Here is an 18,511-nt window from a genome sequence, read left to right on the forward strand (position 1 = left end):
GCGCCTGTGTGGATCAGTCGGTTAAGTGGCCGACTTCGACTCAGGTCATGATCTCGCGGTTTGTGGGTTTGAGCCCTGCGTTGGGCTGTGTGCTGACAGCTCAGAGCCTGGAACCTGCTTGGGATACTGTGTCTCCCTCTCTCTCTGCCCCTCCCCCATTCGTGCTCCCTCTCTCTCTCAAAAAATAAACATTAAAAAAATTTTTTTAAAAACATGTAACTTATTGGGGCGCCTGGGTGGCGCAGTCGGTTAAGTGTCCGACTTCAACCAGGTCACGATCTCGCGGTCCGTGAGTTCGAGCCCCGTGTCAGGCTCTGGGCTGATGGCTCAGAGCCTGGAGCCTGTTTCCGATTCTGTGTCTCCCTCTCTCTGCCCCTCCCCCGTTCATGCTCTGTCTCTCTCTGTCCCAAAAGTAAACGTTGAAAAAAAAAAAAAAAGAAAAACAAAAAAGAAAAACATGTAACTTATAATTGCTACTTTGTAATTTTAAGTTACTTTCCAGAAAATCTCCTCTTCCCCAGAATCAAATATTAGCTTTGGATTTAGGTGAGCCTTGCCTTCCTAATCTCTCGCTCACGTTGCAATGGCATCAATGGGTTACCCCTCCTAAATGCTACTGATGTATAAAATCCTACGCTAAGGTTACAGAGCGACTGGCGTATAAGAGGTCAGGAAAATAAAAGTATGGCCGATAGAAAAGACAAAAACTACACAGCTCTGTTACTTTAAAAAATGTTTTAAAAGTATAAATACATGCTTTCAAAAATTCAAATATACAGAACACCTGCACAGCTGAATACAGGAGCCCCCAGCTGTATTTCATTTGCTCAATTACCACACGGGCCGAGAAGCTATGATGTCAGGAGCTTATACATAGACCGCTTCCATCATCACAGAAAGCCCATTGGGCAATTCATTGGTTTCTGCTCTACAGTAACCACAATTAAGCACTAGTACATTATTATTACAAAAGTCCTTTATGTATTCTGGATATAAGTACCTTATCAGACACAATTTCAAAAATTTGCTGCCATTCTGTGGGTTGTCTTTTCACTTGATGGTGTCCCTTAAGACATTGAAGTTCATTTTGAGGAAGTCCGATTTTTTCCCCTTGTTGCTTGTGCATTTGGTGCTGTGTATAAGAAATGGAAGATTTACTGGTATGTTTTCTTGTCAATTTTATAGTTTAGGTATATGATCCATTTAGATTTAGGTATACAATCCATCTGGGGCTGAAATTTGTGTAAGATGATGGTCCTTTAGCGCTTTGTGATACAGTTGTCCTGGGACTTTTTGTTGAAAAGATTACTCTTCCTTATTGAATGCTATTGGCACACTTGTGAAAAATCAATTGTTCATAAACGTTGTTGATTTCTGGATCCTCAGTTATATTTTATGTTCCCGAAACCCATGTTTATCCTTATGCCAGTACCACATTGCCTTGGTTACTGTAGCTTTGTAGTAAGTTTTGAAATTGGTTAAGTGTCAGTCTTCCAACCTTGCTCTTCTTCATGATTGTTTTGGCTTTTGTAATTTTCCATATGAATTTTATCAGTTTGTCAGTTTCTGCAAATAAGTCACCAGGGGTTTTAATGGGAATTGCACGGACTCTGGAGCATTCTGGGAGCATTTTTATCTTAACAATGTAAAGTCTTCCAATCCATGAACAAAAATGAATTTCCATTTATTTAGGTCTTCTTTAATTTCAACAATGTTGTGTAGTTTTTGTTCACCTTGATGCTATTGTAAATAGAATTAAAAAAAATCTCAATTTCAGAACATTCACTGCTGATATGGAAACAAAACTGATCTTTGTATATTGATCTTGTATCTATCCTGTGGTCTGGTGAGCTCATGTAGTTTTTATTTTCTTACAATGATGTTTTTTTTATTGAGCAGAAGTTGTGTATTTTTTTTAATTTTTAAAATTTTATTGAGCTCATTTAGTTTTTAAATGAATTTCTTAGAATTTTCTACAAAACAAGTTTATATAATCTGTGAATACATAGTTTTACTTCTTTTCCAATATGGTTGACTTTTATTTCTTTTTCTTGACTAATTTCCCTGGCTAGAAACTCAAGTACAATGTTGAATAGAAGGGGTGAGAAAAAACATCCTTGTCTTGGTCCTGATTTGGGGGAGAGAACATTCAGCATTTAGTCTGTTGTCATTAATGATGTTAGGTGTGGGGTTTTTGTAGATGTTCTTTATATCATGTTGAGAAGTTTCCCTTTTATTCCTTGTTTGTTGACTATTTTTATCATGAAAGGGTGCTGAGTTTTTCAAAGCTCTTCCTGCAACTATGAAGACAATTAAGTCAATGTGGTAATTTAGTCCTTTATGAACATGGTAGCATTGATCCTCATTATTTTCGATTCTATATTTATGAATTTACCAATTTATATCTAAACTTGTTTGTAATTCCCACCTCAAAACTGTTAGCACTTCTATGATCATTCACAGGCATCTGCAGACACACGAAATTGAGAGCTTCCTGATGTGCGTGTTCTCCGTGGAGCTGAACAAGGCAATGCTTTGCCTTCCTGTTCCAGGTCCCCCCAGACGTGACCAGAAGATGAGGGGGCAGGGGGAGCGCAGTGCAGCGCAAAAAAGTCCTGGTTCTGGGGCTAGTATGAATCCCAACTCTGGCAATTATTAGTGGGGTGGCTTCAGGCAAGTCACTTAATATTTCTAAACTTCGTTTTCTCTTTTGAAAATAAAACAGTATATACCAGGATAAATTGTCTTCAGGATTTAAGATTGTAATCTATTTGAGGTATGTATACACACACACACTTCCCCTAGGAGCAATGGCTCTGTATTCACTAATTCAGTATCCACAGTGACTTTATGGAATGGAAATAATGTGAATAAGGTGAATGCTGTGACTAACAAGAAGCATCTGCATATGACATTGAATTTTGGATGTTAAACCAACCTTGTATTCCTGGGATAAATCTTACTTAGTCATGGTGTAAAATCCTTTTTATATGTTGCTAGATTCACTTTGCTAGTATTTTGTTGATGACTTTTGAGTCTATGTTCAGAACAGATACTGATCTGTAGTTTTCTTGTGATGTCTTCACTGGTTTTGTATCAGGGGAATACTGGTCTCATAAGATGACTTGGGAAGTGTTCTCGCTTCCATTTTTTGGGGAGAATCTGCAAAGGATTGGTGCTAATTCTTTAAATGTTTGGTAGAATACAGCAGTGAAGCCATCTGGGCTTGGTATTTTCTTTGTGGCACGTTTTAAAGTTACTAATTCAGCATCTTTGTTATCGGCAGTTGTCTTTTTCACTTGCTTTTGGTAGAACCAACAGTGGGAAGATGATCTCTCAAGGCCAGTACAATTCACTAAGAAAATTAATGTTATCGAGGAAGACATATCCAGTGTCTGTAGGATTCAGATAAGCAGCTGCCCAGGATTCTCCAGTGGCAGAACTGTCCTGCTGTCTTGCTCTAACAGAGACAAACATTTCATCACCTCTCGTGCTTTCACGACCTTAGGAACAAGAACTTTCAGCCTGTTTACAGAAGATTTAGATACAAACCTGTTAACAGACACTCGTAGTAAAGTCATATAATCACAAATTAAAGTTTGTACATTACTAGGCTATATACAGACATGCGTATTTACATATTATCTTTAAATCTATCTACAAAAATAATACCTGTCTCAGAACCTGTCAGGAAGGCAGTATGTAGTGGAATAAACACTGGAATAGAAATCTGGAGATCTCAGTTCTGGTGTCAGCTCTCACTTCAACAAGATGCCACAATCTGTTTCTCCCACCGATAAAACGAGGTTAAGCCTGATGATCACCAAGGCTTTTTTCCCTCATTCTAAAAATACAGGGACTTCTTCAACAATGTCATTCCCACTGTTGTCACTTCCGAGTGCTCGAAATGAAAATACTTTTGTTCTAAGCACATCCACACTGCATTCTTACAGAACAAGCCAACAAATTCACCAAATCTTACAAGAGGAGGAAGAGGAAGTCTGTGGCTAAATAATATAATTCCAACATCTCAAGGTCCTGGGTTTGCCATGAAATAGCCACTATTAATCCTTTCTCTCTACAAAAATGTATTTGTTTTTCCGTCACACCTCACTTCCTGTCGGTCCCGTAGCACAGGAGGCGTGTAGCCATTATGGCAGCTTTCAAACACAAGGAGGTCACTTGTCTGAAATTCGGAGCCCGTCAGAGAGACTGAACGGCATCTCATCCGTTGTCTCTACTGGCACATTACTTCTCCCAAAGCGACACGAGTCGCGGTGGGAATGGGGACTTGAGATAAATGCATCCGCGGTCCGGCTGCAATGACAACTATCTGATGGCAAAACGCTGCTTGAGTTACCAAGATGCGAATGGTAAAGAGCGTGGAAGGAGTCTTGAGACGAGTGATACTGTCCAGCCCCCGTCGAGGTGGACGCAGGGCTCTGGTAAGGGCCGTTACACATGACACACGTCTGGAAGCAAGTCTTCCTTCCCAAACCCCGGTGAATGTCCAGTTTAGCAATGAGGGGTTTCCCAACGTTCACCTCCTGCTTCTCCTCTACAGTATCTTCCAGTCCTGAGTACTGATACGACACACACACTGTGAAGATTAGATGTTCCTGAAAAGGAACAGGAATAAAGTTATTTTTATCAACTGTGGAGCACATCAGTCTCAGAGTAACACTGACATCTACAAATACGCACAGGACCACACAACAAAATCCACTGTCACTCCCCTTTCCCAGCTTCCAATCCTCAAGGCCCGTTCATACCTTCCCTATACTAAGCAACGCCGGCTATAATCATGTTCCCTTTCCTTCATTCGATACTTTGAATTGGTAGAATTCTAGTACTTACTACTGACGGTAGTCAGAATCACAGAGACCTTGTACTGTATTCTGGAGGAACAGTTTAAAGGTGTTTTCCAAGCAGTGGGGCTTGGGAAACTTACCCAACTGGTGGAGATGGGAGAACGGTCCTTTAAGGAGAAAACCTGACTTTACACCCAGGCCAAAAGTTTAGCTGTTTTAAAAAGTATTATGAGATAATAATCCATGGTCACAGGTGGAAAAGTATAACTGCATCAGATCACAGGCTTATTTCACAGACAAAGGAGACTGAAGAAGATTAGCTATGAACAGGGTGACGATAGTTTGTATCTGTTGTTCCAACTAGAAAATGATTATTCAAAGATGCAAAGATATTTAAAAGCAGACTATGCTCTGTATCTCTAACTTTTTTGTTTTAAATGTTTATTTGAGAGAGAGAGAGCACACACATGCAGAAGAGGGGCTGAGAGACAGACAGACAGACAGACAGACAGAGAGGAAGAATCCCAAGCAGGTTCCATGCTGTCAGCACGGGGACTTGAACAGATCTCACAAACTGTGAGATCACGACCTGAGCCAAAATCAAGAGTTGGATGCTTAACCGAGACCCAGGCACCCCTCTTTTCCATCACATACACTCTCACGTGAACATCTTCAGGCCATTAGCAGGGACAGAACACCACGTGGAAGGGGGGTCACTGATAAGACTGTATCACGTATCTCTACTTCAATTTAACACTCAATGAAGCAGCAGTCTATAAAGCGATACAACCGTCACACGCCAAAATGAGTTTTCACTTTCGTAAGATTAGCAGTTACAAACAGGAAAAGTCATAACCTTTAATTTTTGCAGTGAGCTGAGCCGAGTATAGAGGCACTGCTTGGGGAGATCCTTTGATACCAAATAGCTGCCGGTTTCCTCAGGCGTCCCTTTGTTTGCAGCTTTTGGATCAATGTCTAAGTCCTGTGAAAAGTAGCAGGCATTATTGATGAAATCAATGAGACTCACAACACTGTGCATGACAATAAAATATCTGAACAGGTATTTCTCTCTTACGAATTTTGGCTGAGTAGGTAAACTCTCATCCAGGACTAAACAAACAACAAAGACAACACTCTAGAGTACAATAGGAATTCTAAATTCTGCACACATATGCTTAAAAAGTTAGCTGTGCAAGGACAATTACTTCCAAACTATCCCCAGAGACACTTCTTCACCCACTCCAAGCTTCCTTTCACATCCAAGCCCCATTAGTGTGTGACTCCTGGATTCTCGTCCTTCTATTCATCACTTTTGGGCAGGTGCAGGGGGTTATCTAGAAACAATAAACGGACAAGACACGGACAGCCCTTCCCTTTTCTTCTCTAAGAGACAGCTCCTGTTGTCCCACCGAGGGCGGGAGATCTGTTCTGGAACTCCAGGGCGAAGGCCTCAGGTTCTGCCCTGACCAATGCCCAGAAAGCTGCCGGGGCTGGTAGAGAGACCTATCTAATTCTGGGCTGCAGTGCTGGAACATCTGCTCTCACACTAAGCAATGTCCTCCATGAAGCTTTTATCAATACCAAAGGTGATGCTCTGGATTTGTCTTGGATCTTGCTTACTTCTCAATTTACTAAACTCGTGTAGGAAAGAGATTTATTGGCTTCTTTAGGCTGACACAAAATACATACTGTATCTTAATTTATGGAAAAACAAATTTCTGTGCTTCCAATGTACTACCATAAGACTTTAATTAACAACAGTAGTTTTTAAAAGGAAATTATTTTTGACATAAGAATAACAAATTTTATTCCTTCATATTTGATATTCTCCTTAGGGTAAGGGAAATTAAAGGCTTCTTTCCTGGGTGAAATTTGACATTTAGGATATTTTTGGTGATTAGTTTTTAAATATTATGACTACTGTCACTAAAACACAAATAAGTATTTACATAAATGGAAATATATAGGTATTTATATTTCCTTTAACTTTACCATGAAGTTTCCAAATGTTTAGTTATTAGTAAGTGAGGCTGTAATCGGTATATTTCGAACCAAAGAAGAAAGGGGGGACTTACGAGAGGAAAATCTGTGACGTAGGCATCGCACATCACTACGTCGGGCGGCTTGTGGACTATGCTTGTGTAGATTATCATGACGTTGGAGAACTCTGCGGCAAACCCTAACTGAATCTGGACGCCGCACTGAAATTTAAGGCACATACTTTCTGGGAGTTCTGAAAAAGAACAAAAAGAACAACTTGTAAATAATCATTTGAGGAGTGCTCGGTTAAGTTTTCTGATGATGAGCGACAGATAAATATTCTTTAAGGGCAAAACAGGGCTTTTGTTTTCACTCAGAAAGGTTCTGTAACTACCACATTGTTCAAAGACACATAAACACACATGCATACACTTACAGAAAGAGGAAAAAAAGCCCCATATTCTGCTGGTTGGTCAGGCAAACAAAAGCCTTGCATTTACTATTTCCTGACAGTTCTTGTCCCTCTGCATAGATAATTTTGACAGTGGTAACCAAAAGTATCCACACAACTTGTAAATTTTCACTGCTGCCTCAATCTTCATGAAAATAGTTTTCAATAAGCATAATGTTGCTGAATAGTTTGCTACTTTGAACAACTCCACTATTCTTGAATATCTATAGTATTTCTGGATTTTATTGTTTTTCTACCATAGTTAATATTTCTTATATACATGTACTTAATGCTTTAGATACAGCTGCTGGGCGGTTCCTCACACATGTGACATTCTCCACTCACGTAGACTGTAAATAGATTTGACCATACAATTTCCAAAATGAACATTAATTTTCAAAATGTTTACCCAGTTGATGAGATTAAAAAGGAAAAACTACACTATCATAGTTTTAATTTTGTTTTCTCTCATTACTACTTAAGTTTACCATTTTTATATTTGTTTCTTAACTATTAATATATCCACAACTGTGTATGTTGTTGAATTTGCATCCTTCGGTGAGTGATTAAGGGAGTCTTAATGTTTTTCCTTTTACCATTTTGTAAGAACTTTTTAAATTATTTTTAAATGTTTTATTTTATTTTATTTTATTTTATTTTATTTTATTTATTTATTTTTTTTCCCAACGTTTATTTATTTTTGGGACAGAGAGAGACAGAGCATGAACGGGCGAGGGGCAGAGAGAGAGGGAGGCACAGAATCGGAAACAGGCTCCAGGCTCCGAGCCATCAGCCCAGAGCCCGACGCGGGGCTCGAACTCCCGGACCGTGAGATCGTGACCTGGCTGAAGTCGGACGCTTAACCGACTGCGCCACCCAGGCGCCCCTGTTTTATTTTATTTATGAGAGAGAGAGAGACAGAGAGACAGAGTGCAAGCAGGGGAGGGGCAGAGAGAGAGAGGGAGACACAGAATCCGAAGCAGGCTCCAGGCTCTCAGCGGTCAGCATGGAGCCCGATGTGGGACTCGAACTCATGAACCGTGAGATCATGACCTGAGCTGGAGTCGGACACTTAACCGACTGAGCCACCCAGGCGCCCCTTGCATGAACTCTTTAACATAAAAAATACCAAACCTGTTACCAAAAACAGTGCTCTCTTTTCACACAAGCTACTCTGACCCTCTAGAGCCTGTTTGCCTTTGGTAAGATGACATATATCCATGTGTAAAAGATAAGAAATAAGTATTATTTTAAGACCACAATCTTTTCATGATGTTTTAAAATATTTGGGCCAAAAACTTCCTGCAAATCAGGTTATAGTCTCAGTAACACAGACTCACTCGATAACTATTTTACTGAACACCTACTATGTGCCAGGTGTGGTATAAGTAATGAGCAAACAGGAAAATACTGGACCAGACACTTCTAAACTTTTTTTTTTTTAATTTGAAAATCTCATTGGCCTCATTAGGCGATTTATGAATTGGGCAGCATCTCATCCACCAAGTAAAGAGATACTTCCTTAGTTTCATTTTATAAAAGGGTTTTTTGTTTTGTTTTGTTTTTTCTCTTTTCACTGTTGATCTTTACCACCGTGATTCTGCTATTGTTGTTTAGAGTTTTTAATCTTTATTATTACTTTTTAATGTTTGTTTATTTATTTTTTTGAGAAAGCGAGCAAGTGTGAGTAGAGAGGGGAGGAGGACAGAGGATCCCAAGCAGGCTCCGTGCTGACAGGAGAAGGCCGGATGCAGGGCCTGAACTCACAAACTGTGAGATCATGACCCGAGCCGAAGTCCGACACTTAACCGACTGAGTCGTCCAGATGCTCCTAGGTCTTTTTTAGAGGAAAAGACTCGTAGTAAATCCAAAATCTTCACTTGTCAATGATTTAAATTCACTTTTTCACTAAACACACAGAATTACCAGTAGTAATTCATTATGTTGTAGATAGGATTTCCACTCCCTCTTTCTCCTGCTCACCAACTCTCTGCTTCAAGAGTCAGAGAGAGAGCGAATGCCCAGTAATATTTATGAGCACATAGTATTTGCTGACTAGTATGCTTGTCTTTTTACATGTGCGACCTCCTTCAACATCAACAACCGCAGCAAGTGTTATTTCTTGTCCCCATTGATAGGCAACACGCTTACCAAGGGGCAGAGACAGAATCAGAACCCAGGCCTGTCTGATTTTTCAAACGGCACACTTCCAGCAGCTCAGAATATGATCAAGTCTAAGGGACTGTATATCAGGTAGATTGTTTAGTCTTGGGTTTGCTCACCACGCTAAAATGTTGTCACTACAAAGTTGAGAAGAAAACGATTTATCCAGGAGGAAAAAACCTCCTTCGTGATTTAATACAAGCACATTATAGAACAACGTCACAAAAAGCAGCCATCACCGTACCGTGTGCCTTGGCCCACTGCAGATTCCGCACCAGAGATTCCGCAGAATATGCTGTTCCCTGTATTGGGTCAGTAAGTGCTCTCTTTTCAGATAAGCTGCTCCGAATCTCCAGAGCCTGTTTGCCTTTGGTAAGGTGACACTTACCCATGTCTAAAAGATAAGAAATAAGTATTGAGACCACAGTCTTTTCATTATGTTATGTTTTAAATACTTAGGCCAGGAACTCCCCTGAAAATCAGGTTATACTCTTAGTATCTATCACTTATTCAGTCAACAAGTATTTACTGAACACCTACTATGTGCCAGGAACGGGTCAAAGTAATGAGCAAACAGATGTGAGAGAGAGAGAGAGAGAGAGAGAGAGCCAGAGGGAGACAGAAAGAGAACATGAGTGGGGGAAGGGCAGAGAGCGAGAGGGAGACACAGAATCCGAAGTGGGGTCCAGGCTGAGCTGTCAGCATAGAGCTGGACGTGGGGCTCAAACCCACGAACCGTGAGATCACGACCTGAGCCGAAGTCAGACACTTAACCGAATGAGCCACCCAGGCGCCCCCCTCAAAATTTTTTTTAAATGTTGCACCAGCCCACTTCTAAAGGCCCTTTTAACTTTTATCTTCTATAATTCTATTACCAAATCCCTAATACCTTAAACCTTAAAATTCACAACGAACTGAAAGTATATTTGTTTACTGAAAGAGTAGTCCTCATTTTATGTCTGCACTCCGTTGGGAAATACACGCAGTTAGTAAACAAATGACTATTTATCTACGAGAAAGTTAAGGTCCCGTGCCATCTACACCTCAGATATCTTTATTTTGAGGGAGAGAGAGAGAGAGAGAGAGAGAGAGAGAGAGAATGAATTCCAAGCAGGCTCCACACCCGACACGGGGCTCGATCCCAAGAACCATGAGATCATGATCTGAGCCCAAATCAAGTCAGACACTTCACTGACTGAGCCACCCAGGAGCCCCTACCATGCATATTTTAATTTTCACTCAAACACAGGCATTGGTAAGTAGTATATGCCAATGTTTTAGGTTTTGAACTTAACAAAAAAGTTATACCACAATGTGTTTTCATCCAACCTATTTAGACAAAGACTTACGATTATTGATAAATCTCAATTTAAACTTACAAAGCTATATATTATTTAATATGAACAAATTATTTCTCCTACATCTATATACATTATTATTAATAAAGTTATAAACTAATAGTATCTGGTCTTGGGAAAGTAGTTACTTATCTGGAAAAAAAGAGGTGAAACTAAGATTCTTAAAATAAATTTTTTTAAATGTTTATTTGTTTTTTTTTGGGGGGGGGGAGGGGCAGATAGAGAGGGAGACACAGAATCTGAAGCAGGCTCCAGGCTCTGAGCTGTCTGCACAGAGCCCAATGCAGGGCTCGAACGTAGAGTGAGATGATGACCTGAGCTGAAGCGTGACGCTTAACCACCCAGGTGCCCCAAAACTAAGATTCTTAAATAGAAGAATCTATTCTGAAATAGAAGCCTCATATATAAAGCAGATAAAAGCAGACTTTTCTGGCCGAAGCAGGATGGCAGGAGGAGGTCCAAAGCTCTGGCTGTCTATGTTACATGGGAAAACGGTGAAGTCAGGTGACCCAGCTACAAGATCTGCACTGATAAAAACATGAAAATAGAGGTGACTCATGGCTCTTAGGGTAACTTTCACATATCTGATACTCAAGTTGCCATCTTTGGAACACCCAAGAAACTCCATTTCTCATGGGCTGGTTTGCAAAAGAACTGTTTTTTGGTATGACTTTTATTATTTTATTAAAAAAATTTTTTTCTTTATTTCTGAGAGAGAGAGAGAGACAGAGAGAGAGAGAGACAGAGAGGGAGGGAGGGAGGGAGGGAGGGAGACACAGAATCCGAAGCAGGCTCCAGGCTCTGAGTTGTCAGCACAGAGCCCGATGTGGGGCTCTAACTCACGGAACTGCAAGATCGTGACCTGAGCCAAGGTCAGATGCTTAACTGACTGAGCCACCCAGCGCCCTGAAAGCAGAGTTTAAAAACCATTAAGTGCATCAAGAAAAAAATGAACCCAGACTTTTCCACCAGGCCTCAAAATTTCTGTAAGGCTGTATCTCTAATCCTCAGAGAGGATGCTCTCTGGACCCGGTTTCTGCAAACAAGCAGTCGGGCAGCACCAGGCACGAGGCACAGAAACGAGGCACACAACTCGGAGAATGAAACTTCACCGATTCCACAGTCTTGCCTGCGATCAGTGCCGCGGCTCAAGTCATGCTGCGCAGAGGGCATAAAGCCAAGTCAACAGAATGAGGAGGGGGGGGCGGAATTAAATGGAGTGTTGCTGAACACTGCCTAAATTTTTGTTTTTTATAAAATAAATATTAATTCCAAACCTGCACAGTAATAGTAGGAAGAAAATAATTACCAGAGGACCCTGAGTAGCTTTCTCTTTATTTATTTTACCTTCTGCAACTTCATCCAGTAACACAGTAATTTTCTTGTCTTCTAATAATCTATCTTTTAAAAATTTCATGAAAATTCCATTTGCCAACCCAGAATGCTGGATTTCAAAAGCTTCTGCCCCTTGACACCTTAAAAAACAGCAAAAAGACAAATTAAAACAAAAAGAAAGGAAACACTTGCCACATGGGCTTGCATAAATACGGACGAGCTTCATTTGCTTCTCAGCCTCCTGCATGACATCTTAATTCAACAGTTAATCTTTAAGCAGGAACTAAATGCTCTGGTGCTTAGTGAAAAGAAGATGTCAGGATAGGAGGTGCCCAAGTCAATTATTTAAAACTTCGTATCGAGGATATCAAAGAGGAAAATTTATGCCTACATTTCTATGGATCTGTCTAGGCTTCTAATCTATAATCAAAAAGAAGTCATGAAAAATGAAGGCATCTTGAACACAAATATAAAATTTCCTTACGTGGCGTATCCAAACACAATGTTGGCGGTGACTTTTAGTGCATCCAAGATCGGGATGGTGTCATCATAGTCATTTCTACATAAAAGGGAGGAGGGAGAAGGACAGATACAAATGTGAAAAAAGTTAAACAGCATTTTGGAGAGCTTTAATAATATAATGGAAAATATAACACTGTTGTATTACATATGATTTAAAATTATAGATTCAAAATTCCTTTATCCAACCAGCCACATAGTTACCCAAAATAATCCAGGGCTCCTGTGCTGCTGAGAGGGCAGATGGCCACATCCTTTCTCTGCTTAGCTTTAAACAGGACCAACATCTGAACTCTGGCATTGGTTTTTGATTGGTAAACGCTGAGCAAGCACAAACTCTATTTCTGAGAGGAATAATCACTGGTTCTATTCCTTAGTAACACAGTGGCCAACAACTGGGATCTGAAGCTTCAAACATGAGGTTCGGCTACACTTTCTGTATCTGCGAGACCAGGACTGACAGAAGCCCCACTGACCACGGGTGTTCTTTCTGTCAGTTTCTGGAGGAATAACTGAGAGACGACTGGAGACACCTACAGGCATTCTGAAGAGCTGAACCTTCTGGAGTGTGAATAAATACCCATGCCCTTGGGGCGCCTGGGTGGCTCAGAGTTAAATGTCTGACTTCGACTCAGGTCATGATTTCACGGTTTATGAGTTCGAGCCCCGAGCCGGGTGGGCTCTGGGCTGAGAGCTCAGAGCCTGGAGCCTGCTTCAGATTCTGTGTCTCCCCCTCTCTCTGCCCCTCCCCCATTCACACTCTGTCTGTCTGTCTCTCTCTCAAAAAATAAACAAACATTAAAAAAAGAATTCTTTAAAAAATAACCATTAAGAAAAATTAAGAAAAAATACCCACGCCCTTTAGTTCCTCACTTTGGTTCTATAGCAAATAAGAAAAAAGTTAAAATCATTAAATACACATGGAGAAAATATATTTTCCTCTAGTGTCCTTCTTGGTCAGTTTCAATCTGTAATTACAAATTCACAAGTTTGGGGCGCCTGGGTGGCTCAGCCGGTTAAGCTTCCAACGTCGGCTCAGGTCATGATCTTGTGGTTCCTGAGTTCGAGCCCCGCAGCAGGCTCTGTGCTGACAGCTCAGAGCCTGGAGCCTGCTTTGATTCTGTGTCTCCCTCTCTCTCTGCCCCTCCCCAGCTCATGCTCTGTGTCTCTCTCTCTCTAAAAAATTAACGTTAAAAAAAAAAAATTCGCAAGCTTAGGTGGTTCTTAGAATTCCCAGGTTTGCCTTAGATTTACTTGTTAACGCTGATATTTACCTCAGTCCAATGAGCTTCATTTAACACAGACAGCTTACCTTTTCCTACACATGTCCAACAAGAACACGTTGAGTCCGGTTTCCTTTTCTTGCATCAATTTCAGTATATTTTGTACACAGAGACAGTTTTCAGACCTATATGGATTTGGAGCATCAACAGGGACCATAAAGCTGTTCCCAAAGTTTTCATAACCATGTCCTGCATAATATAATAATCCTGGAAAAGAGAAAAAAGGGGTAAAAATTAACTCTAAATTGCACTCTGAATATGCATGTAGCACTCTTGTGGAAAAAACCCAGTCTTTTATTTTCTTCAAGTTAATGCAAGCTTATTTAAGAGATACCCAACTATAAACACAGTCAATGTTAACTAAGTTTGCACTGAAAATTATTTCGACAACAGTCTTCAAATACTGTATTTTTTTTTTAATATTTTTTTTCAACGTTTTTTATTTATTTTTGGGACAGAGAGAGACAGAGCATGAACAGGGGAGGGGCAGAGAGAGAGGGAGACACAGATTCGGAAACAGGCTCCAGGCTCCGAGCCATCAGCCCAGAACCTGACGCGGGGCTCGAACTCACGGACCGCGAGATCGTGACCTGGCTGAAGTCGGACGCTTAACCGACTGTGCCACCCAGGCGCCCCCAAATACTGTATTTTAAACTGACATCAAGATGCTGTCGTGAAGTATGTTTTAGTTCATAAAAATGGTATATTTGTAACCAGTGGTATAATATGGAATGCAGATTTATCTTATGTTATATAAAAAAGAAAAAGGCTAAGGACTTCTTTGTTGACTCGTTTGTCTTCTCCATGAGACCAGGAGCTCCCCCAGGGCAGGGACAGTATTATCTCTATCTGTGGATTCCTGGCACACAGCAGGAGCTTAGTAAGTTTTTAATGGATGAACAAATAAACATATTTAGATGACCAGTAACTACTAAATCCAGTACAGGAAATTCTATAGGCAAAAAAAGGAAAAATAAATCCCACAGGCATTTATATACATAATTAGTAAGGGCTATAAAAATAAAAACGTAGTCTATAAAAAAAATGATTATTTATTTATTTTGAAGGGGGGGGTAGGGCAGGGAGGGAGGGAGGGAGAATCCCAAGCAGGCTCCACATGCTGTCAGCACAAAGCTCCACGTGACGCTTGATCTCATAAACCTCGAGATCGTGACCTGAGCTGAAATCAAGAGTTGGACACTCGACTGACTGAGCCACCCAGGTGCCCCTAAATGTAGCTTTTTCTAAGAAGGGAAGGAAAATCTGTTTTCATGGATTACTACTTTTTTTTTTTTTAAGATCTAAGTTTATTTTAAGAGAGAGTAAGAGAGAGCAGAGGAGAGGCAGAGAGAGAGGGAGGGAGGGAATCCCAAGCAGGCTCTGAGCTGTCAGCGCAGAGCCCAACGTGGGGCTCAAGCCCATGAACCGTGAGATCATGACCTGCGCTGAAATCAAGAGTCAGATGCTTAACTGACTGAGCCACCCAGGAGCCCCATTACTACTTTTTCTTTTCGTTATGAGATATAAATATCATTAATTTTCCATCTAGAGTCTCTTGAATTCATAATCTAAAATTTACATTCATTTTAGTAGTCCATAGATGAGTCATTTCTTTACTGAGAAACGATACTACAAAAACTGCACCAAACGACTCTGAACATTTTCTTGAAAAGATGTTTGTTTTGGCTGTAAAAAACAAAAAACAAAAAACAAAAAAACCCCCAAATATCAGTATGGGCTTCCTTATAAAAATATTTGATAGAAATATTTGTGAAGATACATCCCCCTAGGCACGCAATCTCTAAGCCCCACTGATTTTGCTCTGTCAGCGTCCTGGATATGACGACTTCTTTCTATGGCTTTCTGACATTAATAGTAAAAAGGCGCCAAGCTGGGGAACAACCGAGAAGCTGCTCCCTGCACCTACAGCTCCAATTCCGAGCAAAGAACGTAGCTTCGAACAACTTGCTCCATTTGGGCAGAACCCAGGTCTATTTTTCTTGAACTCTGACTAAAGTGAAAAAAACGGTTCTTTCATAGGTAACATTTCAGGTAAAAAAAAATGACAAAATGGGGGGCACCTGTGTGGCTCAGAGAGTTAAGCGTCCAACTTCGCCTCGGGTCATGATCTTGTGATTCACTGAGTTCGAGCCCCGCATCCACAGAGCCTGCTTTGAATTCTCAATCTCTCTCTCTCTCTCTCTCTCTCTCTCTCGAAAATAAACATTTAAACTAATGACAAAATGGGCACATTCATGTATTCAGTGTGGGTTTATTCTATCTCATCTGTGTCCTGAATGAAAGAAATGAAAAAGAAAAGGAAGACAAGGTTCCTGCCCCAAGGATCTTGCAACTCATTCAGACCTGCTCATGTTGTTAAAGAACACAGAAAGTCAGCATACAATGAAATATCATAAATTATGTGATTAAGGAAACCTTGTATGATCTGAGTAAGGTGCACGGAGAAATTGGTGTGAAGGGAAGCAACCATAGGTGGTCTTGGGAGACTGGGTACAATTCGGAAAACCAGAGGAAGAGCAAGGGATGTTAGGGAACGGAAACAAACCAGGCGTGGGCCTGGAATGGCAGCCAAGAGAAAGGAGACCAGCCTGGCAAGGAATTAAATTATCCCCAGAAAGAAGAGGGGCACTGACACGAGCATCTTAAAAATCGTGACACAGGGAGTGGATGTAATTCACTAAGCAATGAAGACTGAGTGAGTGAAAAGCCAGCCCGAAGAATGAGAGAAAATACTTGCGAACAGTAGATCTATAAGGACAACTTGTATCTAGAATACATAAAGAACTCCTCAATTCGACCATAAAAAGACAAATAGCCAAGTAAAAAATGGGCAAAGGATCTGAACAAACATTTCTCCAAAGAGGCTAGCAAACAAATAAACACACGAAATGCAAAACAGAACAATGAGATCCCACATCACGCTTACTAGGACAGCTACAATAAACACACAGGCGTGAACACGTGTTGGCAAGGATGGAGAGACATTGGAAGCCTCATTTACTTCTGGTGGGAACATGTAGTCAGAAAAGAGTTTAAGCGGTTCCTCAAAAAGTTAAATGCAGAATTCCCATATGATTAAGCAATCGCAGTCCAAGGTGTATACAGCCAAGAGAACTGAAAACCTATGTCCACACAAGAACGTGCACACGAGTGTTCACAGCGGTGTGATTCAGAATAGCACCCAGAGGCAACAACCTACGTGTCCACCGGCTGATGGATGGAAATGTGGTACATCCATACCATGATTATCCAGCCATAAAAGTAACGCAATGACACGGACGAACCTTGAAAACATTATGCTAAGAGAAAAAAGCCAGGCACGGAAAGATTCCATTCTACAAAATGGCTCCAAAAGGTGAATCCATAAAGATAGAAAGAAAAGCTGCTGTTACCAGGGGTTTGGGACAAAGAGGAATGACGAGTGACGGCTAACGGACGTGGAGATTCTTTCTGGGGTGATGAAAATGTTCTGGAATTAGGTGACTGATGCAAAACTGTGAATACGCTAAAGCCACTGAACTGTACGTTTCAAAACAGTAGAATTTATATACTTCTTTATCAAGTACAGGCACCCCTCACTTTTTTTTTTTTTAACATTTATTTATTTTTGAGACAGAGAGAGAGAGAGAGAGCATGAACAGGGGGCGGTCAGAGAAAGAGGGAGACACAGAATCCGAAACAGGCTCCAGGCTCTGAGCTGTCAGCACAGAGCCCGACGCGGGGCTCGAACTCACAAACCGCGAGATCGTGACCTGAGCGGAAGTCAGACGCTGAACCGACTGAGACACCCAGGCGCCCCACCCCCCCTTTTTTAAAGTTTGTGCCACGCCACTCTGCCTTTAAGAGAGACCCACATTACAATGTCTGGTTTTGCTAACCAAAGGAATCTAAAGAGGACTTTTTTTTAATGATTATTTATTTTTGAGAGAGACAGAGGAAGGGAGAGAGGGAAGGAGAGAATGAGCGGGGGAGGGGCAGAGAGAGAGGGAGACAGAATCCAAAGCAGGCTCCCGGCCCTGAGCTGTCAGCCCAGAGGCAGATGCAGGTCTCGAACCCATGGACCATGAGATCATGACCTGAGCCAAAGTCGGACACTTAACTGAGCCACCCAGGAGCCCTGAGACGTTTTGCTTTTATGAAAAAAAGGCAAAAAGCAGAAATGGCATTTAGTGTTTGTTTGCAGCAAGTCATTTGGAGGCAGAACACAGCCAAGCAGAGAGAGAGGCACTGCCGGCTCCTTCCCCAGGATCCACACTCAGCATCCTGGCAGCAAACCGCCAGACCTCTGAGCTGTGTCTGTGAGCATCTGGGTTGTATCTCAATGTATCTTGTGCATCCGTCAGCAAGTTGTGTCCGGAGGTACCAGAAAAGGCTGTCTGGGCCTGGGAACGCTCACACAGCGGGAAACCTGTGTCTAAAACGGGACTCTCTTCCCCATCAGTCTGTTCACCGCTTCCCAAGGCAAGGTATGCTCATTTGTAACCTTCACGACTCAGTTACTCTCCCTCCTTCCCATCTACCCACATCATGGCAATTCCTCAAGGGTTATCTCACGCTCAGGACCCTCAGCAGGTTATCACCTGGTTTCCA

At 41.3% G+C, this 18,511-nt stretch overlaps 1 protein-coding gene across 2 annotated transcripts in view; it reads right to left on the reverse strand.

The window, feature by feature from the left end:
• Positions 1–718: 718 nt before the first annotated feature.
• The window catches only part of MALT1 (MALT1 paracaspase), a 65,186-nt gene continuing 47,393 nt past the window's right edge, over positions 719–18,511 (reverse strand). For both annotated transcript variants that reach the window (XM_040478683.1, XM_040478684.1), the window contains 7 exons: positions 13,930–14,107; positions 12,583–12,657; positions 12,111–12,238; positions 9,650–9,799; positions 6,887–7,044; positions 5,668–5,793; positions 719–4,619 (listed from right to left, as the gene is read on the reverse strand). In XM_040478683.1, the coding sequence (XP_040334617.1) occupies positions 4,179–4,619; positions 5,668–5,793; positions 6,887–7,044; positions 9,650–9,799; positions 12,111–12,238; positions 12,583–12,657; positions 13,930–14,107 (1,256 nt within the window). In that variant the 3' untranslated portion in view covers positions 719–4,178. The remainder of the gene's footprint in view (positions 4,620–5,667; positions 5,794–6,886; positions 7,045–9,649; positions 9,800–12,110; positions 12,239–12,582; positions 12,658–13,929; positions 14,108–18,511) is intronic.

This window comes from Herpailurus yagouaroundi, unplaced genomic scaffold (assembly GCF_014898765.1).
Source record: "Herpailurus yagouaroundi ecotype Mexico unplaced genomic scaffold, PumYag 142, whole genome shotgun sequence".
Taxonomy (NCBI): Eukaryota; Metazoa; Chordata; class Mammalia; order Carnivora; family Felidae; genus Herpailurus; species Herpailurus yagouaroundi.